This window comes from Fringilla coelebs, assembly GCF_963513975.1.
Source record: "Fringilla coelebs genome assembly, chromosome: 2".
NCBI classification, from domain to species: domain Eukaryota; kingdom Metazoa; phylum Chordata; class Aves; order Passeriformes; family Fringillidae; genus Fringilla; species Fringilla coelebs.
Genome location: NC_140029.1, coordinates 27,013,135 through 27,040,749, shown reverse-complemented (window position 1 = coordinate 27,040,749; position 27,615 = coordinate 27,013,135). Strand labels below are relative to the sequence as shown.

Below are 27,615 nucleotides of genomic sequence, written 5' to 3'. Positions count from 1 at the left end.
TGATGGCGGCTGACGGTGTTTGCAAAGTGTGTGCAACACTGCCGTTGAGTGGAGGATTTCTGCAGGAGATTAAAGGGTAGAGTGAGGATAGCAAGCAGCGAAAGTAAACAATTTCAAGTGAGATCCAAAGCAATTAGTGGAAGGTCATGCATTTCAATGCATGTATTCCTCTCCAAGTGTTTTAGAGAAACTAGGTTTCCCACAAACCACTGTGGTTGGAGAATAAAAGTAGAAGCTTTCTAAAAAAAAACAGTCGTCATCCCATGGATTCTCAGCAGAATAACTTGGTGTCTTTTGTTCAGCACAATTCAGATGTCTTATTTACCCTTCTTGCCATAGTATTTTGTAGGCTTGTGTAATTTAATTATTGCCTTTCTAAGAAGTGTCAAGTGGTTTGCTCTGCATATCTAATAAAGAGTCTCCCTTGTTAATCTCTAGTTAAAGTTTGACAGGAGATGGATATGATAATCTCTACAGGCCAAGCAGTGAGAGGATGGTGCTGAGGACGTGATGAACAAGACTTAGAAATAATGGGTCAGAAGTTCTGAAAGGGAAACTAGAGCAGAAACCCTGGCAGATATTATGGAGAGCAGTTGTGGAAGAATGGCTGGGTAGTTTAGAAACTGGGACTGGAAATCTGGAAACTGTCGTCAGAAATAGCATGAGGTGACAGAATGATGCAGCTGCAACATGGTATGGAGTATAGCCCAGCAAACAGGAGGGCTGGGTGAAGCCATCCAGCTAAAGGGAAAGGCCATAAATTGAGGGAATGCTGGTGTGTAATAACTTGCTGCTAGGACTTCTGTAAGCTTTTAGATTTCTGGAGGGAAGTGCTTTTTGTTTGCCACCTTTGTAGTCTTTGATCATGTGTTGTTGCCTTTTTTTTCCTTTTGTTAACATTTGTTGGAGTACTGTATTACTGACATCTGGCCAAACTGCATGAGTTGAGGTCGCCTTGGTACTCTTTTTCCGAGAAAAATATATCCATTGGTGAATTTTATCTAAGAATGTTTGGTTAAAGAAAGTCTGTGTTTTTATGACAAAGCAGTGCTTGCAAACTGTATGTGAGCAACTCACTTTAGCAGCAGAAATCTACCCAACCACATTGCCAAACCTTGTCAATGTCTCTGACTGCCCTGGATTCTTTCACTTCAAACATGCTGCTTTGCTCAGTGCCTGGGGAGCCACCCAACCCAAAGCAGCTTTCTGAGGATCACGTGCTCCTCAGGCATGCTACACTCAGCTTTGTGTATACAAAGAAAGACGCTTGGAAAAAGTTTCACTGCCCCTCAGAGAGTGCTTTACATACTGCCTGAGAGAGACTGGGCAGGACAGAAATTTCTGCATTGACCCTTTGCATTCATGTGGGCTCTTGGTTCACAGTGTGGAGCTGGGTGCTGTTACTGTACCTACCAAAATGGATAATTTGGTAGTGGCAAGAGGGGGAAAAAAAGAGTTAACACTCTTCAGTGTTTTGGTATGGGTTTTCCCCCCTGGCTTTTCTCTAGAGTCAGGGATAGCCCTTGGGTGGCTCTGGCTTGTGTAATGCCGAGTCTGAAAGATTTGAGTGAGAGAGAGGGGTTGACAGGGCCCCAAAATGCAGATGTGGGAATCTGCTGTGATTTGCCATTTCTAGTTGTTTCCCCTTCTCCTACAAAACTATACAGTGAAATGCCTCATCCTGAAATATTGTTGACAATAACATATGCAGAGCACTGTTAATTTGGGATTGTTACAGACATCAGCCACAAAAAAATCTCCGCAGCATTTTCCAAGCTTTTCTTCCCACAAATTTAATAGCATGTCAGAGAAGTAGTAATGATGTTTTTGTTATAAGCATATTTACAAGCTTGTCCATGGTGTCCAGTGCTTCACTCTGTTAGGTGAGTAGGACTTTAGGAATTTTTCAAGTCATTTACAAAAGGGAGTGGAAAAAGATGCTCATCAGAATTGTATGATCCGTCGGTATTGTACTAATCACTATGTATTGTGTAAAGAAGTATTCCCTAAGGAAATCTTTCCTTGCTCTGAAGCCTTTCTTGAATAGGACAGGCCCTAAATCACTGTTTTGCAACTTGATGGAAATATATCTTGGTGGAGCTACAGCCTGTCTTAAACTCTGCTTCTGGTTTATTTCAGGAAAGGTAGCTATACAGAAAGAAGATCTGCAGAAGTATCATAACAGAGACACCTGGTTTCAACTCCAGCATGTTGATGCTGATTCAGAAGTACAGGTGAGATGGTTTAAAAAATATCTTGGCAAAGAGTATTTGTAACAAGGCCATGGCAGTTTCATGAGTTTCACAGCTCTGGGACAGATATGTTGCTTCCCTACAAAAAGGAAGCGTTGCCCAATAGTATGGTTTGGGTTTTGCTGATAAGTATAGGGTGGATCAAAAGTGTGCATAAATCACTGGGGGTCGGGATTCTGCCTACAGAAATAATGAAAACAATGTGAACTATGAGGTCACTGATACAAGGAGGGTGTGTTTATCTCGAGTATTGAATACCTTCAGGCCCTATAAATAACAGTTGATTCCTCAGGGAGTAGAGCCATCTTGAAAATAGTATATGCAGGTACTGCTTAAAATAATTATGTTAGCAGGTTTCCACAGGAATGGCAACAAGTACATCTTAAATGTGAAAAACACTCCTTGCCAGATCTCCAGGCCCTCTTCCATATAATGGGAATGCTGATAACTGTATTACTTCAGCATGAAATTACATTTAGGGTTTGGTACTTTGCGAATCTACACAGCGTGACTCCCCTTTCTGTACTTGTCTTCTTTTGAAGCAGATTCTGTTTTCTGTTGTGACGTTAGGTCTTGTGAAAACACTCATTGTAACAAAGCAAGAAATAAAAATTATATAGCAAGATTCTGTGCCATTTTTTCATTTTCCTGCTGTAAGTATATATTACAGATCACTTTTGAACCACAGTATTTGTTTAGGAGGAGACATGAATATCTGGCCTGTGCAAAAGTCTCAGATAAATGCAAGGAGAAATGCCTCTTAGATACTTCTGTATGGTAGGGTTGGACAGTGTCTTGGCTTTTCAGTATGTGTGCAAGTCTGCACGTATACCAGGCTGGAAAATGACACTTAAAATGCACACACATTCCAGCATACAGTGTAGTGATGTATGGTGAAGCATATGTGAAAATACATGCAAGATTAAGTTTTCTTTTTGTTTGGAGAGACAAATAGTACTCTGTTGTTCATGTGATACAGATAAAGCCTCAGGACAGCCTCTTCAGCCTGTGACATTCTCTTGTAAAATATTGATCCTCTTTAATGCCACATTTCAGTGTCACTGGTGATGGAAAGGCTTTTTAACAGGCTTTTAACTATGAGATCTATTCTATTTACCCTGGTGTGTCCCTGTCTTCTTACCCCAAAGCCTCTTATGACAGTGCCTTTAGAACAATAGATTAAGTGTCTATTTCCTGTAGGATATGAAAACTTTCCCTTTGTAATTTATCAGTTGAAGAAAGCCAATATTTAGATAAGCTTCTGCATTGTTTGTTTTGTTACAATATTTATACAGAGTGAATTTGTGGAAGCTTTTTAGACCAGGGTGCTTTCTAAGGCAGCAGTGCTAATGTAAGGTGCAGACAGCTCTAGCTTTGAGTGATGAGGAGCACAGGATTTGCTGGAAGCCTGTTCTCTCTTCATAATTGTGCAGTTTATCACTTTTGTTTGCATCCTTACTAGAGCCCAACTCTTAAAAGCTGTTTCTGGGCTCCATGATAAGCATTTATTACAAGTAGTGTAAATATGATTTACATGATACTCTAATTTTATCCATATATTTTTTAATTCTTCTTGGTCTTTATATTGAGACTGCAAGAGGGCTTGGTTTTCCATAGTAGTGGGAGCAGATCTGTAAATATTTTGTATGAATTCTTATGCAAGTGAAGATAGCCAAATGAATTTTTTTTGTTTGTATCTTTTACATTTGCAGTATCTGTTTTCCTAAGCACTTCATGATTTGTAAGGGAAAACAGAATATTTGTGTTAATGATGAGTATATATACAATGTTACTCAGTTTTCCTTCAATTTAAAGAAAATAGTTTAAGTTTTTATTGTTAGTTAACATTTGCAGTGAGTCATGCAAATACTAGTACAAAGGCAGTCTTAATGTGGCAACTGTCAGTTTCATCATTCTAGCAGTTTTTCCAATACAATCTAGTGGATTAAACATTGAGCTGTAGGCCAGGAAACTCCTGCATCTTCTGCATTTGTCAGTCAATGGCTGTTGTAGTATTTTCCGTGTTGTAAATCACTTCATGGCTATTTAGCTATGCATCACAGCACTCTATTGAGGTAAGGTGTTGTCACTCCCACACTTTGAATGCAGGGAGAGTAAATGTCAGAAAGAATGTGACTTGCTTGGGGTTATGAAGTCAGACTGAGAAACTAAAAAAGCGACCGGTTTCTAATTATTTCTGATACATTAGGCTGTGATATGAAAGAAACTGGGTAAGAATAATAAACCTATGAGGGACTTAGCTTGACCCGGTGTGAAGTCTGAAAATACCCAAGTTTTAAGAAGAGTAGCCAGCACAGTCAGAAACTGAAAACCACCTTAAAAACAATGGATTGTTCAAATATTAGTGATATTGGATGCTGTGTTTCTTGTGGCCCACTTTTGGGACGTGATACCTCATTTTTGAGAACAGAAAGACTGATTTGAAATTATAGATAATAACATTTGTGATGTAAGAACTGATATTTTGAGCTATCTGAAGTTTAATGAGAGGAATTTAAAATTTTGTTCGGCATGGTTGTACCTTATTTGTATGAGTTCCTGTATACTTTAAAAACTCAGTATGTAAGTGTTATTGTTGTATAATTTAACCACAGATTGTTTCCAAGGTGTTTAGCTTGAGACTTTGAATCTAGTTTTATGGTTTTATAACATTGCCAATTCTTACTGTCTTATAAAGGTGCTTTGTATGTTCAGGAGTGAGATTATGGCTTCATAAATTTTATTGCAGATAAGGATGTTACTGACAGCAGGACTACATTAATTGTCAGACTACACAGATATGAGTATTACTGTCAGATGCTTTAATGCCACCTCCATTTATTGCTTGACAGCAAGTAAAGGAGTCTGGCATGATTGCTCATGTTGAAGGCAAAATGAGGGCATTGGATGTCTGGGCTGAGTGCTGCTGAGCCTGTGATCTCACCAGTACCTTGTGTTCAGTCTCACATGGAGCAGTAGAGGTGGGACTGTGCAGCTGCTCAGCCCACAGATGCAGAGCAGGCATTACAACCCACTCAATGCCTTTTGTGGCTTTGGTTCACCATTTGATCTAGCAAACCCACCCAGTGAGATAATCAGCATCATCAGGTGCATCTGAGCTTCGCTTTCTCTGAGTCGGTGGAAAACAGTAGCTGCCAGAGCGCAGTGCTGTGTCAGTCAGCAGTGGGCTGGAGCTGCCCCTTGAAGCTGACAGGCTTTTCTCTGTTTTACATCAATGCCCCCACATTTTACTGGCTGGTTTTGCTCTCACTAGTTTGAAGATAACACGTTGCATAGTCTGCTCTAGTCCTGTCAGTGGATACCCTGGATGCTGTTGAGATATAGCTGGTAAGAAAACAGCAGTTGTGCTCTAGGTGGTTAAGTTTGAGCTGCTCTGTGAAGAGCAAATGATGAAACTTCAGCTTGTATTTGTGTTTGGCATACAAATATGAAATGACATGATGTCTGAATATTTCTTTTTTAAATGTAGAATAAAGTGTTGAATGTGATCAGGAAGCTTTCTTATATAGAGTACAGAATGGAAGTTGACAGCAGCCATTAATGTTTAATTTATGGCTTAACTTTCCAGACTGAGAAACTTGTTGTGGAGGTAGAAAGCTATAACCAGGTAGGCTTGTGTGTGTTTAGCTGAAGGAATTTTAAGTTTCCTCGTTCAGATGGAAGCTGCCTCCTCCTGAGTCCTGTGCCCAGAGTTAAATGCCCAGTGTCTGACAGTACATGAGCCCAAGTATTTTAGTGAGAAGTAGAACAGGAATTGAGCCATTACTGAAAATGGTTTAACTTTTGCATTGAAATAGATTATGAGAATAAGGCAGCTTCAGCTGGAGGGGAGGGCCTAGCAGCAGCAGAAATAACATTGTGAGCTGCTTGAGGCCAGAAGGAGCACGTTGCACACTTTATATGGGACATGTTTCTTTTCTACTAGTCATTTGTCTTTCAGGACCTGCTGTATTCTCATTGTCATACTTTTCGAGGTCTGGAAGCAAAAATAGCCATGCTATTGTGTGTACCTCTTTTTTGATCCATGAATGTTTTCCTTTTCATCCCAGAAGGAAGTTTACCCAACAGTAACTGATTCAGATATTTGCCTAGGGCTGTAGATGACAGATGCTCTCAGTGGTCCATGTGTTCTCAGGGGAATTTAAGCCTAAGTGCACGTGCAGTCTTTAAAAGGCCTTTCCTGGTTTTGAGTAGTTTTCCCCTTAACATTTTTTCACATTAGGTTCATAGTTCAAGCCTGTTTTGTGAAGTTTGAGCTTCGTCACCTAAGTGGTTAAAGATCCAGATATATTCTGATTAATATCTTCATACACCATCATATTCCAAACCCATGTTGACAGTATATGCCAAAGTGGGGGGACTTGCAAAGAGAATTAGATTATTCTGACATGTTTTCCTGCGCAGGCTCTTGTTTTAAAAGTTCCCCTTTTCAAGTGTGCTTTGAGTTACTTCCTCCATCTCATTGACAAATGTGAAATAGTCATGTCCTCTTACAGCTGAGTTCTCAGTTCTAAATGATAGAGTGCTTTTCCAAAGCCATTTGTGCTCAAGGTCTTATGTAAAGTCATTGTTGGGGCAAAAAAAAGTCTGACAAAAACTTGATAATTGCTCGTTTCCCCTTCCTTCTCATGAAAACTTTGATGTGTCTGAGATATCTGTTTGGCTCTCAACTTAATAAAAATAAAAGGCATGTAAAGGGCAGATAACCAACACTGAGGAAGCAAATTGTCTCACATTTTAACCTTCTGTACTCAAAGCTTTGTGCCAAAGATTAACTGATGTTAAGTACTTTCTTCAGACACCAAAAGCTTTTCCTCTTCCTTTCACCACATTAACATTTTGTCTATGCAGGCCTTTGACTATTGTTGATTAAACATGCCTGTTCTTGAATATGGACTGTGTCCTGTGGTGTACTATTCCACTATACTTCTTTAGTGGAAAACATTATTTCTGGGTATGTTTGGAGAGTACACCTAAAATCCTCTTGTCTTGCTCGACATAACTATTGGCTCTGAAATGCTGCCTGTATATTTGCTAGAAGAATCTAGCTAAGGCATGGTGTGGTCCTCAAAAAAATGTTTCCTTTTTCTTCAGCACCTTCCTGTTGAATGCAGAATCTGTATCCCAAGTGTCAGGCTTCATGAATTAAATCTTGGCCTTCCTGGTGTGGGAGTTTTTCCATGAGTTCATCAGAGCCAAGGTTTTACCACAAATTTTTTAATTAGCCCATCTCCTCCATCACACAAGACTGGGTACAGTTTATCCCAGATCTGTGAGGGAGGCTGGAAGTATTACTTTGTTATTTTTATTCACCTTGTTGAAATTTCCAAGGACTGTCCCATGTCTGCTTGCTTCATGTTCTGTATAATTCAATGCTCTTTATGTGGAGTAAGTCGTGTTGAACTTTGATGGCTCTGTTGCTAATTGTTAATTAAGAATATACATTTGAAGATACAAGATATAATTGTGTTTAGGAGCAACTGTACAGGGCAGTTTCACTCTAGTGATTGATAGAATTACATTATCGGATGAACAATTAAGAGCATTGCATGCCCACTGACCAACACTGATATTTTCTGTCTTTGTGTAGGAACTTAAACACTTCTATCATAAAAATGAGTCACTGATGCATTTTGTACAACCTACTGTAAGCATGGGTAAATGCAAATGGTAAAAAGAAGAAGCTGCTTCCAGGTTTGGTATCAGCTTTCAAACACAAACAGGAAATAAATGGGTGCTACCCTCTATGTTTTGAACAGTGGAACTTAAGCTTCTGTCTTGCAGTTGTTTTGAAGAGAGATGACATGTCTGTTTTGATAGGGTGGGGAGAATCTCAAGGCTAAATGCCTACTGACAAAATTATTTGAGGCAACTGAACCATGCATCAGCAGTGGTAAATAATGTTTGTGGTAAAGGGAAAGAGCAGCTATTGACCAGATCCTGCTTTGTGGCAAGACTTCCTGTGTGAATGTAAGAGCACAGTATTTAGACTTAACAGCACAAAGGGCCAGGACAGCTAATCAAGTTAGGGTCTATTACTTTTCAGTAGCTAGTCTGTTGTGGTGAGGAGTACCTACTGCTGAACGATGAGTGTACGTACTTTTAAAGTAACATACGTGGGGCTGTATCTGCAGAACAGAATTTGTCTAGGGGAATGAAACCCTTTCATTTACAACATCTACATATTATATCCCATCCAACTATTTGAGAAGAAGATATGATTAATTTTAAGGATTTTGACCATATGGCAGTATTCTTCCTTTAGAGAAACAGGAGGTTAACATTATGCCATGTGAAGTTGTTTGCCAGTTCCTGAGCAATTCTGACATGCCTGCACATATGGAGAGCCAGCAGATATCAGTTCCGCTTTGCTTAGCATTTATGAATCCATGCAGTGCTGAATAGAGCTGCTGCACTTTCCTCAGCAATCAGCTGGGTTTTGTTCCAGTTTCTTGGGAGCTGCTCTGTGGTCCAGCAGGCAGGCTGTGATCTCTAAGACCTTTCCCAGCCGCCTGCTGCCCTCTTCTAAAGGAAGAAGCAGCTGCTACAAGCAGCAAATGTAGACAGCAAACAAACTCCTTCCTCCTCCTGCTCTCAAACCTGCTGTTAGGCCTGACCTTATGTGAGGCTGCTAATAATGCTGCAGGGCTGGATTTACCTAAAGCAGTAGCTGTACCCTTGATCTTTCCTCTCCCACTCCCTCAAGGGCAGCATTTAGTGAGCTCTTAGGGTTTGGCTCAGTTTTCTTGTTTGCTTTTAAGTTTTACTGATGGCAGAAAGTGACTTCCTGAGAAGTTGGGTAAAAAGGTTTCAGAGTAGACAGAATCTGCCCAATAACATTTGCTATATTCTGAAATAAAATTTGGAAAGACTGAAAAAGCAGTGGTGCAGATTATTCCCTAGTTTGGAATGGTCTCTGTGCAGTGCTGAGTTCTTCCAGTGCTCATTTCTCCAGACAATTTGGAGCAAGGGAAAATAAACCAACACACCAGTGTTATCACAGTCCTGAATTTGAGGTTCCAAAAAAAAAAAAAAATGAAGTGCTGGCATGAGTCAGTCTTGAGCTGTGGTTCATATCATCTGCTTAGCCTAGTCCTCTCCTACAGCTCAGGTCTGTTACATCTCATCCCTCCTCCATCTCCAGGAGCTGGGTGAGACTGCTTGCCGTCACACCCTACCGGCAGGATGAAGAGTAAGGAGCCAAGAGTGGGTCCAGGTCCCTCTTTCCACAATACTGAGCAATGAGTTGAGTTATGTTGGGAAAAGTGTCCCCATGTGCAGTAAATGTTTGGAAAAACTTTCAGCCAGGTGCACCTCCCACCTTGGGGGGAAAGTTCCAAGCAGAATCGGGTTGGCTAGTGAGAAGTGGAAAGGTGGGTTACCACAAACCTCTTGTTCAGCAGGTTTAATAGGAAACAAATACCTTACTTAGGAGTTTTTCTGGTATCAACTGTTGTTCTTTTGTGGAAGTGAATTATCATGCTGTGAGAGCCCTGGATATTAAAACTATTGACCTGATACTTAATATTCAAGCAAACTGTATATTTTCTGGTTTTGTGTAAAATCAGCAGGGAAGACTTGTTCTTTTCATTTGATGTTTTTAAAAAGTGAAAGATTTCTAAAAATTTCATAGTAACAAAAAGGATGGAGGCCTGGTTGATACTTGCTTTAAAATTATTTAGGAAAGTTGGGTAGATTTGGCTCCTGTCTTGAGCTTAGGCAGACTGACAGTCTTCTGTGCATCTTTTAGAGCCTCAGACAGGCACAGAAGTTCCTGGTATTTGTGAGTGCTTTTTCATAAATATTTCTCTGAAAAACCAGATTGCATCTGTTTTGATCTGGGTTGGATGTTGCATCTGAATCTACAGTCACTGCTCCATGTGGGGTGTGTCAGATTGCAGGGCAAAATGTGTGCATTTAACTGCACTCTGACACGGCTCCCAGTGGTGTCCCAGTGACCTTGCAAACGCTGCCTCTGAGGCCTTGTTCAGGATGCTAAAACTGCTTTATGCCTGGATGGCAGAACTTTGTCATAAGAGTAACTTTAGGATAATCTGTGGTTGTGCATTTTCTTTTCCTTCAAAGTACTGCGGTTAAATTAAACCACAAATTTGCAACTGCTGGAAACGTGGTACAGTTAGGTAGCATTTGTGTACTTTTGTTTGCTTTTTAACTGTTTCCTGGTGTTTCAATCCACAGTGGCTCACTGCTTCATTCCAGGCAGAGAGGAGGTGGCTGGAGACAGGTTTTCCTTGTATCTACAAAATCAGGACTTTAAATCTGCTTTTTCCTTTTTTTTTTTTTTTTTTTTGCCAACTTGCAGTCAGTTTCGTTTTCAGATAACAGAGTGTGTAGTAAAGGTTATATCCAACAAGGATAGTACAATTTGTGTTCTCAGTAAGGCCTTTCAAAAGTTTTTTGTTACTGATTTCCTTTTGAGTACTGTCTGCTTCCCTACAAGAAATTCAGTCATCCAATGGCTTCTCTAATCAATAACTGGAAGCTGGCTGGCCCCATTATGTGGTGTCAGATGTGGTTAGGAAGGAGGTGTGACCTGTGAACCCACCCTCCATATCAGCAGGAGCTGATGGAGGAGGAAGTGTTCAGCAGTTGAATTGGCACTCCTTCAGCTTGCTCCTTGAAAAGGGGTCCTACCCTTCCAGAGGAGAAGGTTGTGCTAATAAGCATAGCTGCTTCTAGGAACAGCCCTGAAATATATTTGTTAATGGAAATGTTTTGAGTAATCAACACATGCTGCTTCAGAATTGCCAAACCTCCAGATTTTTTCTCAGAAGAAAGAAAGTATTATAGCCTTAAAGTGCAGGACTGAGCCTAGAGTCAGTCCCTGGCTCCAAAGGAGGGATTCTCTCTGAGCAGGATAAGGCCACTGTTTCAGCTTTCGGTAAAATGGACTTTTTATTTTTGTTCTGTCTAATCTTTCCTGCTTGTAAACTCTGCAGACCTACTACAATAAAAGACTCTTGTTATTATTACAGTAGTTCTGTTAATACAAAAAGTATAAATTTATTTCTTACAAACTGTCAGTCAAAGATCATGGCAATTTTCTGTTTCTGTGGTACATGTAATCCATTATAGGTTGACCTTCTTGTTGATTAGATTAACTTTTGATCTTATGATACTGATTTATTGCAGTTTTCTGTCTTCCCTTTGCAAAATGAATTATCTGGTATTTTGTAAACCCAGCAAGTGCCATTTCTCAGGAGTGAATTTATTCAGCTGAGTCCTTCTTTTGCATAATGGTATAATTGATTTGGGAAAAAGCATTCTGTTTATGTAAGAATAACCTTTTCTGTAAATTAAGCCTGAAAGCATGTTACTGTAGCCTTATTTCAAGGTATTTGAGTTTTTAACTGGGAGTAAAACGCTGGAAGGTGTTTTGGGAATAGTTGTAGGCTGCTGGTCCCAGTGATCCCATAACCTCTGTTTTGCTGTAGGAAGCTTGGAGTCACTCTTGGAGCAGCTGGTCATTTTCAAAGCTTTCACAAGAGAAAGATGAAAGCTACAAGAAAAAATGGGTTTTAGCCCATGAGAGGCATCACTATAATTTTATGCTTAATGTAGCTAGGAAAATGTGTGAAATACTGCTGATTTTTTAAAAATATTTTTTCAACCTAATTTCTGAAATGAGGAACTTCCATTTTATTCAGTCTGTGTGAGGTTGAGCAAATGGCCAGTTCGCTCTCAGGCTCATCTAAGTGCATTGAAGCATTCTTTCCTAAGAAGGAAACATTTGTTTAAGACTAGCAGAAATATTTCTGTAAAAACGTTTGTATACCTTGGTACTTTTCTACAAAGGGATACTTTCTGAGTTGCCAGATCTCTGTTCTTGTCTCTTAATTTCTTCAAAACTTATATTAATGTTGATTTCTCTGGTAGTTAGCAGGATATCAACAAAGATAGCAGTAGTGGGTTTTACAGGTTCATAATATAAATTTATTCTGCAGAGACCAGTGGTTTAGATCCTGTAATAGACTATGCAACCAGTGGGAGAGAGAACATTGAAGAATAAGGAAAATATGGTAAAACAAAAGCAAGAAAGCTGTTCTGCTTAAGCAGAGTTCATAGCTGATTATGTGCCTAGCCCCTGTGATGTACAGCTGCATTGGGCATTGCAGTGGTACTGAGTCCTTAAGAGCTGAGTCTAGAAGTGGCTTTATGCATTTGTGCAGAGAAGTCCTGCTCTTGTGCATGAGTACAGGCTTCACTTTGGAAGCCAGTGACAAATGCTGACTTTGGCACATGCTGACAGGGTGAAGGAAGATACCTGTGTCACTCGAACACAAATCAGGAGTGACAGCTGAATGCAAAGTTTGGTTTTTGCATTAAGGATGGTGGTGGTTTAATTTTTTTGTTTAAAATGGTGCAGAAGACACCTGGCAGAAGCGTTGTTTGAAACTCACACACTCATGTGGGTTCTTCCCTGTTCAAAATGCCAGTGAGCTGCTGTGATGCCTCTGCAACTTTATACAGATTGAAGAGCTCGTCTTCAGTTGGAGAGGTTGTCTTCCTTGTTTTCTGGATGAAGACCAGTATTGTCTGCCATGTGTACTTGAAGGGTCTGTGTTCCAGCTCTCAGATAGGAAAAAGTGTTACTGAGTAAGAATACTGAAGGTGTAAGTAGATGGTAAAGGTTTGGGGAGTGAGGGCATGAAGTGTGCCTTCAAGGTAGTGCAGAAAGAATGGTCCTGAATAAGGGATGTACACTGGGAAGGAGAGGGAATGACTGTAGCAGGAAGAAACAGAATGCCTCACAGGTGCCTTCAGGACAAGTACTCAGGCACTGAGTCGAGTGTTTGTGCTTCTTAACATGAGAGGACCAGGGAATGACCTTGGACTGCACTTCTGTGTCCATGCTCCTTGATTATTGCTGCACTCCTTGCTATGCTTTGGGCTACCTCCACCAGCTTTTGTCCAGACAAATCTGCTGTAATGAAAGGGAATCTTAGCAGCACAGGTGCCTCTTGAGGCCAGGGTTTCATCTTCACTCTCCTCTGTTGCCCAGGACAGACGTCCCCATAGAGCAGGGGTTGTAGTAACTAGTCAGAAGAGATAGGGAAGTCGTTGGCAAGAGTTTTAGTCCTGTGCAAAAGGAGCAAAGGTTGAATCTGGAAGATTTTGTAAAAGAGGTGGCAAAAGGATTTTGTGTGATTTGAGGTAGATGATACCCATGTCAGAGCTGTAACTAATTAGCAGGGTGGATTTTAGCATCCTTTAGTACAAAAGGTGGAGGGGAGAGTAATGACAGTGAAAGGCTGAATTTTGGCTGTGATAATTTGGAGAGGATGATTGGCTGGCATGTCAGATTTGGTCAGTAACAAAATGTGTTTTGCATTTACTGTGTACACACTGTAAAAGTGCTGTTGAGTTCTTGTCAGTGGGAGTGGCTACTCAAATTTTGAAATATAATGGAATTAGTAAGAGGAATGCAGTTGGTATTCACATTTGCCTGTATTTTCTTAGTGTATTGAAGGATGATATCTTGGGCCAAGTCATAATAAATGATGTGAAGGTAAGGAGTTAAAGACTGTGTAACAGTAGATCCTGTGAACACTAGCAACATGATTGAACATTTTTATGTGGTTTTTTTAAATAGTTGTTTGATATCTTTTACTGATACTTGTCTTACAGTTTATATTGCTTAATAGATTTTTTAATGTTTAAAACATTTAGGTGAATTTTATAACACACTTCTGTGATATCATTTTTAACAATAGTGTTGCAGATACTTGCTTAATATTTAAAATGCTAATTACAACTTCAGCATAACATTTCTGTGTCAAACCATAGACACTCCATATCCTTCAATCAGTTCAACTTATAGAGATAATGTAATGGTGGGAATTATGCACCCAAATTTAGTTGAATGACTACTAGTCTTGATTCTCTGGCAGTAGAAAGACCTTACCTATACAGCTCTTATTTAATCTTAAAACTTCTGGAGTTACTTGCATAAACTGGCTTGCTTTGGTTGAAGTTGGAATTGTGTGACTGCCTATGCATAGAACTAACTTTTCCTGTGGTGTTTTTGGTGTGTTTCAGGGGAAGGTCCACCTGGAGCTGAGACTGAGTGAAGTCATAACAGACACTGGTGTTGTCTGCCACAAACTCGCAACACGGTAGGACTTGAAATGTAGCTGTGAAGTTATGAGAAACAGACTGATTGCAGTGTGCTGCAGTGCTTCATTTAAAAATAGTTGGTGGAATCAACACATTTAGTTGAACATTGAATGTTCCTAATCAGAAATATCCTTAGGAGTTTATAGCGTGTGAGGTTTTTTTCGTTTTTCGTTTTCCCTTTTCCTTCTGCATAATCTATGTAATTTGCTTCCTAATAGCCTTAAATGTTAATTAGTGCCTTATCCAGTTTAGTCATGGCATAAATACTAAAAAGACATCAAAGGGTAATATTAATGTCCTTCTAATTTGCATTAAGGACCTTACCAGCCAAGTGAATTTGTAGCACAACTTTTGTGGTGAGAGTGTTACAGAGCTGACTTGAACCAAAAGTTTGCTATCACTTACTAAGGCAGCCCCAGAATCAGCCACCTGGTCTCAGTCAGGTTGGAACAGACATGCCACAGGACTCAAATGGCAGTAAAGATTTCTCTGTCCTCTGAGGAGGAGTCTGGAAGACCACTGCTCTCTGGCCACACCAAAGCCTTTCGCGTTACCTCAGAAGCAGTGGCAGAGCTGGTTTGCCCCTGTGAGGAATGCTTTGTGTTCTCTGGCAGAAGAGCTGTCAAAATCAGACTGCTGGCATCATACACTTCTATGTCAGTCATGTCAATATGATAACTGCTCTCCTGGGAAAGTTCTGACCAGCCCAATTTTCAGACCAGTATTTAGTATCATCTTGCTGCTGCCTTTGCTAAGGCTCTGTCCTGGTAGTCTTTACATGTAGGACCTGTTAACAAATGCAGCAGGTGAGCCATATGGTGACCTCCATCACTGTAGGCCCACTCTTAATACGAGGATATGCTGGGGTAAGTGGTCCTGCCTGCTTGTGCATGTAGCCTCTGGCCATGCAGGTACCCTCAGAGCTCTGCAGCAGGTACATTGGGCCTCTTCCTCTCTGAAGTCTGCTCTCGTGAGGCAGGGCATATACCAGGGGATAGGCTGCTGCAAGTTGCTGTGGAGGCTCTGAGCTCCAATGAACTTGTTAACCAGGGCACAATGCTGCTGGAACGCAGCTGAACCTCTTTGAGAATAAAAATTGCCATGTCAGTATAGCTGTGCACCACCTGGAGGGCCCAGCCTTCCTCTTGCTGCTACCTGAGGATCTCATTGTGTCATTCTCCATTGCACAATTTGAGTATGACCAGGTGATGATGGTCACACACATTCTGAGAAACCAGAGCTCAAACCTGTATCTACCAAGTCCTAGGCTGGCATCTTTTGTCCTAAGGCTTTGTGGGACAAGGGGGAAATAGAAGGTGGGAAAAGGCAATTCCTTTGTTAGAGAGGGTGAATGTGTGTGGGACATACAGGACAGGGGGTTTATCACTGTGCTTGGACTGTCCTTGAAGCATGCCTCGAAGATAGTGTGTTTAGACAGGGAAAAATAGCATCGTTGTCCTGGTTACCACATTGAAGGGGTTTTTTTGCTTTGCCTTTCTGAAAGTGTGTACTGTACTCCTTAGATGTGATACAGCCACAGAGCCTTCTGTCCTTATCCTTTGAACCCTATTTGTGGGTTGAAATCCTGTGATGTCCGTGACTCTGCAAACATAGATTAACTGAAAGGCCCTTGTGCTCCCATCTGTTTTGAATAGTTAGGAGGTGTGCTGAAGGACCTTCAGAAGTGTTTGCCTCTGTTTGTTTTATTTTGAGAGAGTATGTCATACCACAGCCACCTGTCTTTTAAAGGTTTTGTCTTCAATTAAGTGGGACCCTGTAAAATTATAGTACCAATGGATTTTTCAGTGAATTTCCTGAAATGCTAGAAATAGGTGTCTGAAAAGGTCTTTCTTAATATGTAATGCATGCAGCTTCTTGCTTCATGAATAGCAGTAAGGCAGTGACTACTTTAACAGTGTGATTTCCTAGCTTTCTATTCATTTGGCCTGACAGCTTTTAAATACTTATTCAAATTTTTGCTTACATATTCTCAATTTGAAGACTATTTCATTCACATTCTACAATGCAGATAAAAAAGATTGGTTGTGAAGTATTCTGTCAGCATGATTTGCTAGGTATTGTTCAGTGTATTAACTGCAATGTGTAGAAAAATCATGAGGTTTTAGGCCATTGAATCATAATGAGCCCAGGTGTCTTAGAAACAAAATTTGAGAATCAGAGCTCAAGCAAGCTTTTGTCTGCTGAAATTAGCTTTTCCCCTTGCCACCGTCTCCTTGGTATCTGTCCTAGACACTCTGGCTTTGTCTAATTTCCACATTTATTTGTATTTGAGTGGTGACAGTAGAGCTTAGCAGTTCAGATAAGAAAATTGGGAAAGAAGAATGTTTCTAGAGTATGTAATTCCACAGGATTGACGCAGGATTTCATGGCCATCTGTCTTAGCTGTGAGAGAGAAGAAGGGAATGATGGAGGGGAGTGTTTACATTGTGGGGAAAAAAAAGCGCTTCAGAATGTAGTCCAGCATTTTCTTCATGCCACACTGCTTGCTTCAGGAAGGTCTGAACTGCAGCTCTTAATATTTTTCCACATGATCTGAAATCTCTTGCAGGTATGTTCATAGACATCTTGGTTCTAGCACTTCAGCCTGTAAGAAAAGAGTGTGGTAATTAAGCACTGCTCAGCTAAATGTCTTTGTAGCTGGAATTTGCCAGTGAGGAGAGCAGCACAGGCAGGAGAGGCAGAACCTTTGTTGGAGGTAGGTCATGAGTGCAAAGCAGAGACTAGGTGTTCTAGGGAAGTGCAGGTTCCAATTGAGTGTTGTGAAAATAACTGATATTCTTGTGAATATCTCGTGGATGTTACAGTGAGCAAATAAGACAAGGCTGTAAAAATATGAGCAAGAATCTAGAATCACTTCATCTTAAAAGCTGACTTGTTCTGGCGAATCTAATGCTTGTCTTGTGAACTTCCTTGACTTTGTTTTAAAAATATATATATAGTTTGTTTTAAGTTCAGCATTTAGCTGCAGAGATGAACGCTACCCTGCAAATTCCCTCATATGTATAACTGGGTGAACAGTTCAGGTTTGCAGGGAGAACAAAAGCTGCATCCAGTGGGCAGCTGTTTAAAAATATCTTAGAGACACTTGCTTTTTTAAGCCCCAGAGTAGTGCTTGTTTTCAAAGACCACGTATGTAGGCTAAATGAAGACTTGGCCCAATTAGGAGACTTTTCTACCTCTCCAGAAGGTGTGAGCTTACCCATAGGTCTTTATCAGTGTGCTCTCTGAGCCTGTCCACATTGCTGCTACCCCTGCATTCCAGAAAGCCTGGAAAGCAGCTGGGGCTGAGCTAGCCTGCAGTCCTGTGGAGCATGCTGTGAACAGTCAGCTGGATGAATGGATGGAAAAATTCATCTGAATGGAAGGGCAAATTAAAATATTTAAGTGCTGAACTCTTGAACATCAAGTAGTAGATTATTAAAAAAATGCAAAAGGCAAGTGTGCTTCCTTAGTCCCTGCAGGGGAAGCAAAAAATTCAGTTCAAAAACGGTTACCTAATAGCTTCTCCTTAAGAAGCATTCAGTACTTTCATTTAGTCTTAAACCACTAAGCTGTTGTGCTTCATCAGAGGCCGTAGTCTCAGACAGCTGCTACAGCACAATCTCCTGGACTGAATCCCTGCAAAAGAGATTAAAAGGAGAAGCATTAGTGGATTTGAAAGTTACATGGACAGTACAGATGTAGGCACCACACTCACACTGCTTGTGTCCCCCAGCAACTACTTCTGTCATACTCTGTAAGAACCACAGCTCTCACTTGGCATGCTCCTTCTGGGAAAGGTTTGCTGCTTGTGGGCACCCCCTGTGGGACCTGATGCAAAACCTGGTGGTCCTTGTGACTGACCCCCATCAGTCTCCTGTATCCCATTTACAGGACTTGGGATGCAGGCTCTTGATATGTATGTTCACACATACAGGGCGAGCAGATGTACAGCCTGCTGACCACAGACCCCTGCCCAAGTATGTCAGATAAAAAACAGCATGCATGGACTTTGTGTTTGGTACCTTCCTGTAGCTGCATATGTACTGAGCACTGTTGTGCCATGTAGTGAGTCACCTTGAGTGCTGGGAAAAAGAAAGTCTTACTCAGTAGGTCTGGCTTCTCCCCTTTCTGTCTTTCACTCACAAAAGATCTTGCATTGTGTTCCTCCACACTTTTTACAGCCGCAGCCTTCCTGGCCCTCTGCACAGTCAGCCACTGCCTGTTGTGACTATCAGCGTCTGGCCTCACCTTCCACTGCCTGTGAAGCTGTCTCCTGTTTGTCACCTGCCAGAAATCTATCTGTAATTTTATGGGTATTTTTAAGATAGGCCATGGAAAGAAGTGGTCAAGACTTTCCATGCTTCCGGCTGATTGTGTCCATACGCACCCCTTTGTGCTGCATGCAGCTTCTGGCAGCTGCTTGAGCAATGTTGTATTTTATTTTATTTTTTTTCCCCTCATGCTTTTAAGCTGAAACAGGCCTTAATCCTATGTATCCTAGAAACTGCACTTTTCTTTTTCTGTAATGCAGAAGAAGGAAAATGACCAGGGAAAGATTCTCTTTCTGCAGCTGTGCTGGGTAGAGGTGTTTGAACTAAGTCATGAACAGTGTGTGTCTAGCCATATTACATGAACACCTCTGAAAATCAATGGCATGTACTTCTCCCTAAATTTTTTTTGTAGGCCACCACTTCCCACATGCAGAAACTTTCCGTGCTTTGCAACCAAAGTACTCACAAAGGATCCCTACACTTTTTGTAAACCTTTCCCCACCATTGCTAGAGCAGGTTTTGGGCAACATATTTGTGTTTAGCACAGAAAGGTGGTTCCCCAGAGGCTTTAAGGCCTCTGGGCTGTCCAGTCAATTTTGTCTCATCTGTCAGAGCCACACAGGCCAGGAACAGCAGATACATGCATTTTTATTTATTTAATACAGAGGAGGGCTCCTGTAGATAGCTTTGTAGCAATCTGTAGGCTTTGCTGTGGTTAAGCTACTAGAGGCAACATTTAGAGGCAGTGTTCTGTATTTAGCAAGATGACATCTTGCAGCATGCCTGAAGGAACAGGCCACTGAACTCCTGCTGAAAGTCAGAGTGAGCTGAGAGCCTGGCTCCCTGATCATCCTCTGAGAATTCCAGCATGTGTATGTAATTAGTCACATTTAAATGTCTGTATTTATTCGGTGTCCCCAGCTGCTCCTTCAAGTGTTGTCTTATGTCTTGTCTCTTAGTTTTAAAAAAGCTTGGAAACATCTGCTTTGGAGAGCTCACCCCTCCTCCCCTCTTCTTCTTTTATTCTCCCACCCAGTAAATCTATATGGCTAAATAACAACATATGTGCTTCAGAGGCCACTGCTGTCTTTCACATGTAGCACCACAGTTCTCCAGTAAACAATTCATAAGTCTACAAATACATTATCAAAGCTGAAATTTTATTTGGAAAGCGAAGCTTTTGTAGCTCTGGTATGGAAGATGTGGCTGCTCTGCATTAATTTATGAATTAAATGCTCTGCAACTCTCTTGAGGACTCTACAAGATGTATTCTGACCATGTGGAACAAAGCTGAATGGGCAGTTTACAAGAGCAAGCAGGAGAGGAGACAATAAGTAGGTATGACATCCCCAAGATCAACGCTTCAGGGATTGTTAAAAGAGCAGTGACTGATCTCTGGGCTTTAAAAGCCTTCTGAAGAGGAAGAGGGAGGTAAGGAAGAAGGTTTCATTTGTCAGGTGTGGTTAAGGTCTCTGCCTAGGCGTGGGAGTCCTGGGACTTGGTGGTGGTTCCCTTGCCTTCCCTGCCATGGGAGTAGAGCACAGAGCATGCAGTGAGCAGCATCTGACCTTCCTCTCTGATGGCTCACTTTATAGAGCTGAACTTCCTTGTCCATGAGCATTGCTGCTCACTGGTTGACAATTGCTGCCCTAAAGCAGATTGTCTTTATATAACAGTTTAAAAGTCTCTTATGCAATATCATGTTTCTAAGGTTAAGGTAAATGATGGTTCATTTTGAAAATTTCAGAGGCTCAGCGTTTTTGTTTTGTTGGTCACAACTCATGAAGGGCAAAGTTCCATACATCAAGTCTGGTTGGAAGGGCTGATGGCTATTCCTGCTTTTGGATCAGCAGTCTGGATCCTAATCTAAAGCATAAGAGGAAAACATGGTTTTGTCGGGTGCAGGTCTGCTGTTTCCTCCTGTGATTGCAAGAAGTATTTTCTTTTTCCAAATTGGAGCTGGTGTTCCAGCAAAGTGCCAGCAGGCACCTGGGGTTGTTTATTCATGGAGGCAATGTTTTGTTGTTTTGTGAGGCAGTAGTGCTCAGTCTCAGGCTCTTGATGGTTATGTTGATGTAGTGCAGGGCTGCAGCTCCTGTTGGAGGTCAGGGGAGGCCAGAGCTGGCAGTGGCTGCTTTTCTTGTCATGTTACAGCTCTTGGTGCTGTGCCTACATCCAGAATGGGTCCATGAGCCACCCAGCCCTCTTGGGTTTGCTGCTTCCAGTTTAGAGGACATACTTTTGTCTTGCTTTAGAGAAGTTTCCGTTCTACTGCAGAGACATGCAGCCAGCTTTGAACTCACCTCAGGGTCAAATGAAGCTTATTTTCCTGCCTAAAATATGACCTGCATCAATTAGGGGAAAAAAGATATTGCTAACTACAAAAAGGCCAGTTTAATGTATGCATCAATCAGGTGAACTTACAGTATTTTGAAAAATTTCAGCTTCTGTTTGCTCCTGGGAAGGAATGCTAATGAAGGCACCAAGTAGTCTCATGTCTTCATTTTGAATAAACTCATGTATCCATTAAATGTGTTGCAATCTCCTTTCTCTGGAAAGCAAGTCCTGCATCAAGCTGCACATTTTCCTGCAGGATTGCATCTTGAGCATGCTTTTAATCTGGTGTGGGTTTCATAACAAATTGATGGGGGGGAAGATGCTCAGAGGTTAAATCACATAGTGATTTTGGTACTTTTGTCATGAAGTACTGCAGTGCTGTGGATTTTGGGAGTACAGAGGGGAAGAAAGAAGAGAGATGTATCTTTATAAGGCTTTAACATAGTGCATCAATTTTTTCTTTTTACCTCCCAGCTCTCATAACACTGAGTTTACACTCTCTGCTGTGCTTCGCCATCCCCACCGTAGCCTCTGTTGACTATTTTGTAGCCTAAATCAAGTTTCAACTGTTCTCCATTAAACCTCTGATATATAGAAATACTGTCTTCTGCTGCTGTTGTGTTTCCCACTGAATGAAGTTTGTTTCACACTTCTTTGTTTTTGTATTCAGCGTTTCTTCAGTGCTTCTCCTCTATTCACAAATTCTTTATGCAAATCACATACAATCCCAATCAACAGCAACTTCAATTAGACTCTTCTCCAGCAGAACATGTTTTAAAGTGCTCACCATTTTGAGATTGGGTAGTCATCACATGACTCTCTGGAATAGGTAAAAAACTCGGTTTGTAATTAAAGACTCAAATCTAAGTCTTAAGCCGTTCTGTTTCAGCAGTAAATGCTACTATATAAATAACACGATAGTACTTCCTGTTTTACACAGAGTATGCACAGACTGGGGTTATAAATGGAGGAAAATTATTCAAGCATAAATCCTTATGGTAAATGGCTTTATTTCTAAATGTGCTCGAGGTCACGGTGTTAGTGTCCTTCAGGGGCATTAGAGAGCATTCCTGTAGTGCCCATGTTTGTAAAAGGTGCATGGATTATGAGAACTGTGAATTGATAGCACCTTCAGTAGGCTGTCAGTGTCCCAAATGTCTGCAGTTTTTACTTCACTGATGTCCTTTAATGATGATCAGATGGAAGAGTTCAATTACATTTGAGGTAGGGCCCTAGGAAAAACCAGCTAGCTGTCTTGCAACATGACCTATATCAAAAGGTTTTTCCCTTTGGAGTACAAGGTATTTAGCATAATACAAGGGTGAGCTTGCATCCCATTTCATTTTGAATGACTCCTGGGATTTCTACAGCTTCTGTGGCAGGCACCATCCAAAACCAGTGCAGGAGTTTCTAAAGGAGCAATGTGATGAGGCACAAATATTACAGTTCTCTGCAAATTTTTTATCTGTTGCTCCAAGAGCAACACTTGCCAACATATTTAGGTAGCAGAATGGAGCTAGGGACAGACATCAAGGTAGGCTAGAAATAGGGGAAGCTGGAGGTTAAAGAGGAAGCTGCAGGGCCCCAACTGTTGAGGTTGGACAATTTCTTTTTTTTGTTGGGCTTCTTTGTTTTATTTTTTAGCTATAAGAAAAGTAGAGACATGGTACACAATACCTAGGAAACATTTGTTATTAACTTCATTGTGTACAGAAGGACTTGTTGAGAGGAAGTTATTGCAAAAAGTCATACAGTGGATGTGGCAATAATGAGAAAGTATCTCTTGCCCTACTCCATCTGGAATCACATTTGTGCTTTTGGGCACCTTATTGTACTGAGAATGCAACTAGTTATGTGCTATGACTGAGTACTTTCCAGAATCCACAGTGCTAAAATCACCTGGTATCAACTGTATGTCCCCCTACTTGTCTGTCTTGGTGTAAACCTTTGACTTGGATGCCATTTTTTGGAAATTTAAGGAAGAGTCAATTGTGGAAAAATTAATCTATTTTGCCAAGTATATATATGTAATGTAAAAAGCACTTGTCAGATTAAAAAAATCTTTCAGTGCACATTGTTAATTTAATAGCACTTTGAAACCTGTCATTTTCACTGTCCCATTCCTTTCTGCTGTACAGGGTAGGTTGCTAGTTTATCTAATAGTTTTGTTCTCATAAATACTAAGAGAAAAGGGAAATACTCTGAAAGAAATTGCAGTGAGCACAGAAATTTTCAAGGATGCTGTGCTTTTGGAGGCAGCAATGTCTGCAATTAATTTTAACTTATTTTACTGTTGACTTGCTTCCAAGCTGATGGTTTTGTAATAATTTCATACAAGCTTCAAACAGAGGCAACAATTCAGCTAGATTGTATACAGCTGCAGATGTACTTGCTGTGTATGGTTTTACCCTTTTAGTTCTTTGACAGTCTCTGCTGATTTGTCCAGTTTTATGCCCCACCAGCCCAAACATCATGTTTGTAAAAGGTGGCACAGTGTGATAGCAGACTCTCTCTATTTATGTGCTTTTCAGTCAGAATATGCTGAGAACTGCTGTGTGCAGCTCCCTAGGGACATCCAGGGGTGCTTTCTTCTCTGAATAACCATTGAGTTTAATAAAATTAGTAGAACTGGAGTATCTTTTGAATTCTCTACCACTTATTCAAATTTTGTGGAAAACGCCAACTGATTGAAAAAAAATTGTCAGCGGGAGATTGATTGATTGACAAATATAGACAGAAAGCATTTTCTCTTAAGCTTCTCTCTTTAGGAGACTGGGCTAAAAAGCATGCTGTTAAACTCAGAAGTGTTCATGGGAGAGCTAAGGAAAAATAGAGGAGCTGGTAAATGTGTCTTACAGTGAGTGACTGCTGGATTTATGCAAGAAAAACTTTGATGGCACCAAGCTGGGGAGGAGTGTTGATCTGCTGGAGGGTAGGAGAGCTCTGCAGAGGGACCTGGACAGGCTGGATCCACAGGCTGAATCCATGGATATAGGTCACACTTTGAGTGCTGTGTCCAGTTCTGGGCTCCTCAGCTTAGGAAGGACCTTGAGCTGCTGGAGTGTGTCCAGAGGAGGGCAGGGAAGCTGATGAAGGGTCTGGAGAGCATGTCGTGTGAGGAGTGGCTGAGGGAGCTGGGGTTGTTCCGCCTGGAGAACCTTCTCACTCCTTACAACCACCTGAAAGGACGGTATACCCAGGTGGGGGCTGGCTTTTCCTCCCAGGCAACAAGTGACAGGACAAGAGGACGCAGTCTTAAGCTGTGCCATGGGAGGATTAAGCTGGACATTAGGAAGAAATTCTTCACAGAAAGGGTGATTGGGCATTGGTAAAGGTTTCCCAGGGAGGTGGTGGAGCCACCATCCCTTGGAGGCATTTAAGAAAAGACTGGATGTGGCACTGAGTGCAATGGTCTAATTGACAAGGTGGTGTTAAGTGATAAGTTGGACCTGATGATCTCAGAGGTCTTTTTCAACCTAGCTGATTCTGTAAAATCTCAAGTATGCACATTATTTAGAAGAGAGTCCTTCTGAATGTCTGGTTACTTATTCCTACTGTAGGTGATAACCAATGTCTGGAAGATCAAGACTAGTGGGAAACAAGTAGTAAAACCATTGGGAGTTGGTTTGTTTGTTTTTTGTCATGATCATTATCAGCAAACAATTTCATGTGGAATATTTTGAGGATATTTTAATAGTTGTGATTCCTTTGAGTTAAGCCTCGATTGCTCTTCAGAAATGTCCTCTCAAGATGAAGTAAGCATCATGAACTTGTTGCACAAGTTTAGTAGGTGTGAGCTTTCATCACTGTCTCAAAAGAGGCCAGAATGTGATCCCGAAGATCCCTTTTCATCCCAGACTATGAGGATAAACATAACACCAGTAAAAACTTTTTGCAATAACTGGAATTAAAAAGCTGATGTGGCTTCTAATTACAGCTGGTTATACCAACATGCCTATCAGACTTTGCCCTAATTTGCATCTTGTTTTTCTATGAAGTGAAGTGACAAGCCACTAAAAACTTAAATAAAGAGCACTTTACATTGCTTTTCATCTCTAGAGGCTTTGTGCTGTACAAGCAGTGGTATAACCACCACTTGGTGAAGCTCATTCTTCTTTGGATGGGATATCATAGGTTTGAACTAGACCTGTGACATAACTGACCTTTCAGGGTAGAAAGTCAAATGGGACAGTGTGCCAGGGGAAATTGTTTACAATTTGTGTAACGCTTTGTTCCTGGTAGGGGCTGCCAGGTTTACCATTTGGATGTGCTTTTGTTGTACAGGTAGTTACAACTGGTGCTTTTTCCTGTCAAACAGGTCAGAGGGATTTTGTCTTCCATTAGAAGTCTGTGGCTTTCTCTCCAGACACCTTCTGGGTTTTGCTCCGTAGGTCTTTTCCTAATGTCTTAAAACTTGTGGAGAGACTTAAGAGCTTAACAGTTGTAGCATTGCAGAAGATGATGCTTTATTAAGGAGGTTTCACTGCTAATGGAAAATTTTATTTGCAGGACCTACTTGCTTTGGTGTTGCTACAGAATGGCCACAAAATGACCTTAATGAATTTTCTGTATTACGTTTACAGTTTAATCCTTCAGGCACAGAACACTATTGCACATCTCCTTTTAAGATCAGAGGAATTATTCAAATTAGGCAAGTCACCATCCTGTGTCAGCTGTTTTTGAAATAAATTGTTTATGAATCCTGTTTGATCTCTTCTTTTGCCAGGTCAGGGACATTGGTAAGGGTTTTTCAGTTAATTTTGTAGGAAACTGTATTACAAAATGTACATTTTGATCCTTATGATGCTTGTGCTTCTTTGATGGGGCTTTGAGCAGCTTGCTTTAGTGAAGGGCATCCTTGCCCATTGCAGGAGGGTTGGAACTTTAGAATCTTTTTGATCCCACCAGCCCAAACTAATAGCTCTATCTGCGTCAGTGTAAAAAATTTTTAGGTAAATGAAAGTTAACAAGCCTCATCTCTACATTGCTATTTGAGTCTTCTTTACTAAACACTCTGTTGTTCTGCTTCCTGCCTTTTACAGATTTGGTGTATCTGGTTTAAATTGAATGTTTCTGGTTTGGGTTGGGTTTCTTTTCTTTAAATAAAGGACAGGTTTTGAGGACATAATGCCTTGATTTCCGTGTTAAATACTGTGTGCTTTTTATTTTTTGCCTCCTGTGTTGGATTACTGTGTTGTCCATAATTGCAATGAGATACATTGACATATTTTTAGATATGTAAATCCTGACAGAATCAAGTTATTAATATATTATTTTGTGAATTCTGTGTGGAGATAATTTTTATGTTCACTGTGATAAAATTTGTATAACTTTAGCTCAGTTCTCTTATCAAAACAAATTCAGTGTATCAGCATTGCTTTGGAACTTAGTTGGCAACATAACTGCCATCAGGTCTCAGCAGGGCTAATCAATCAACCTAATTTGAATTCCATAATGAAAGTATTGCAAAGGGTAGCAAAGATCACTGCCCTTTAATAAGAACTATTGTTAATCAAGGTCCCAGATTGTCTGATGATTCACGTAAATGGAATCAAGACTTTTTGAGTTGTTTCAAGCTGAGTTTTTTAAAGCCTTAAAGGTTCTGCCTACCTCAGGTGGTGCCAGGGCATTCTCATTACAGAAGACTGTAGCCTCTGTGAAATGTTTGGAGGCACCTTTGATTGCTTTCTAGTTCCAAAGGTAATTACTTCTTTTCTTTGTAAATTACAATCTATTCTTGTATTGCTTTCATTTGGAAAGGTGTATTTCTTACTACACCTAATTAAACTTTGTTACTACATCTAATTAAATATATGATGTGAAAATCTGTGTGGAAGAGTATTCAAGAATTTATTTAGTAGAGAAATCATTATACTTGGATTGGGTAGGGATGAGAAGAAGCTGTTTGGGTTTACATTCTGTTGGTGCTACAGCTTTCATTAAACCATCTCATTTCCTTGTGTTCCCTTCCTGTGTGCATCCCCCATCACCCAAAAGATGCTTCTCAGCTGATGCATGCTCTTGGCCCGAGAGTTTTGGGTTGTTTGGCCCTGTGGTTCAAATGTGTCATGGTATGTGATTTAGATCCTCTTTTCCAATCTGCTGTGCTTCATGTTCTCCCAGTTGTTCCAGGTATTTGTCAGTTCAGGTCACTCACCAGCATGTCTAAATTTTTATTTAAAATACTACTGTCTGTGGCCAGCCTGGGATATCTGTTTGACATGACTCATACTCAGCACTTGGGAGGAAACTCTTGCTCACCAGCTAGGTAGGAAAGCCCTAGGATGAGCTGCTTCTGTTTATCTCTTTTGTTTCTTAGAGTTGAATACCCTCACTCTCACACACCCACACCTACCCACTCCCCACCAGAGTGCCTATTTCCTTCTCTCTGTCGTAAATTCTTCTGCTTTTAGCCTTTTCCTTACCTTTTACTTTGTAATCAGACTCCTGCCAGTAGGCTCAGAAGCTTTTGGGTGATTTTTTTTAACTTTCACTCTGCCATGTATCACACTCTCTTAGGGATGAGTGTTAGTTATTCCTGATTATAATAGCTTCCTGATTGTAAGTTATTCCTTATTATAATAGCTTCTTCA

At 40.7% G+C, this 27,615-nt stretch overlaps 1 protein-coding gene across 3 annotated transcripts in view; it reads left to right on the top strand.

Annotated features, from left to right (window-relative positions):
- Positions 1 to 27,615, top strand: part of RASA3 (RAS p21 protein activator 3) — a 129,503-nt gene that overhangs the window by 58,648 nt on the left and 43,240 nt on the right. For all 3 annotated transcript variants that reach the window (XR_014617004.1, XM_084226348.1, XM_084226349.1), the window contains exons 4-5: positions 2,140 to 2,234; positions 14,334 to 14,410. Coding sequence is in view for 2 of the 3 variants with exons in the window: in XM_084226348.1 (XP_084082474.1) it covers positions 2,140 to 2,234; positions 14,334 to 14,410 (172 nt within the window). In the remaining variant the exon portion in view is untranslated. The remainder of the gene's footprint in view (positions 1 to 2,139; positions 2,235 to 14,333; positions 14,411 to 27,615) is intronic.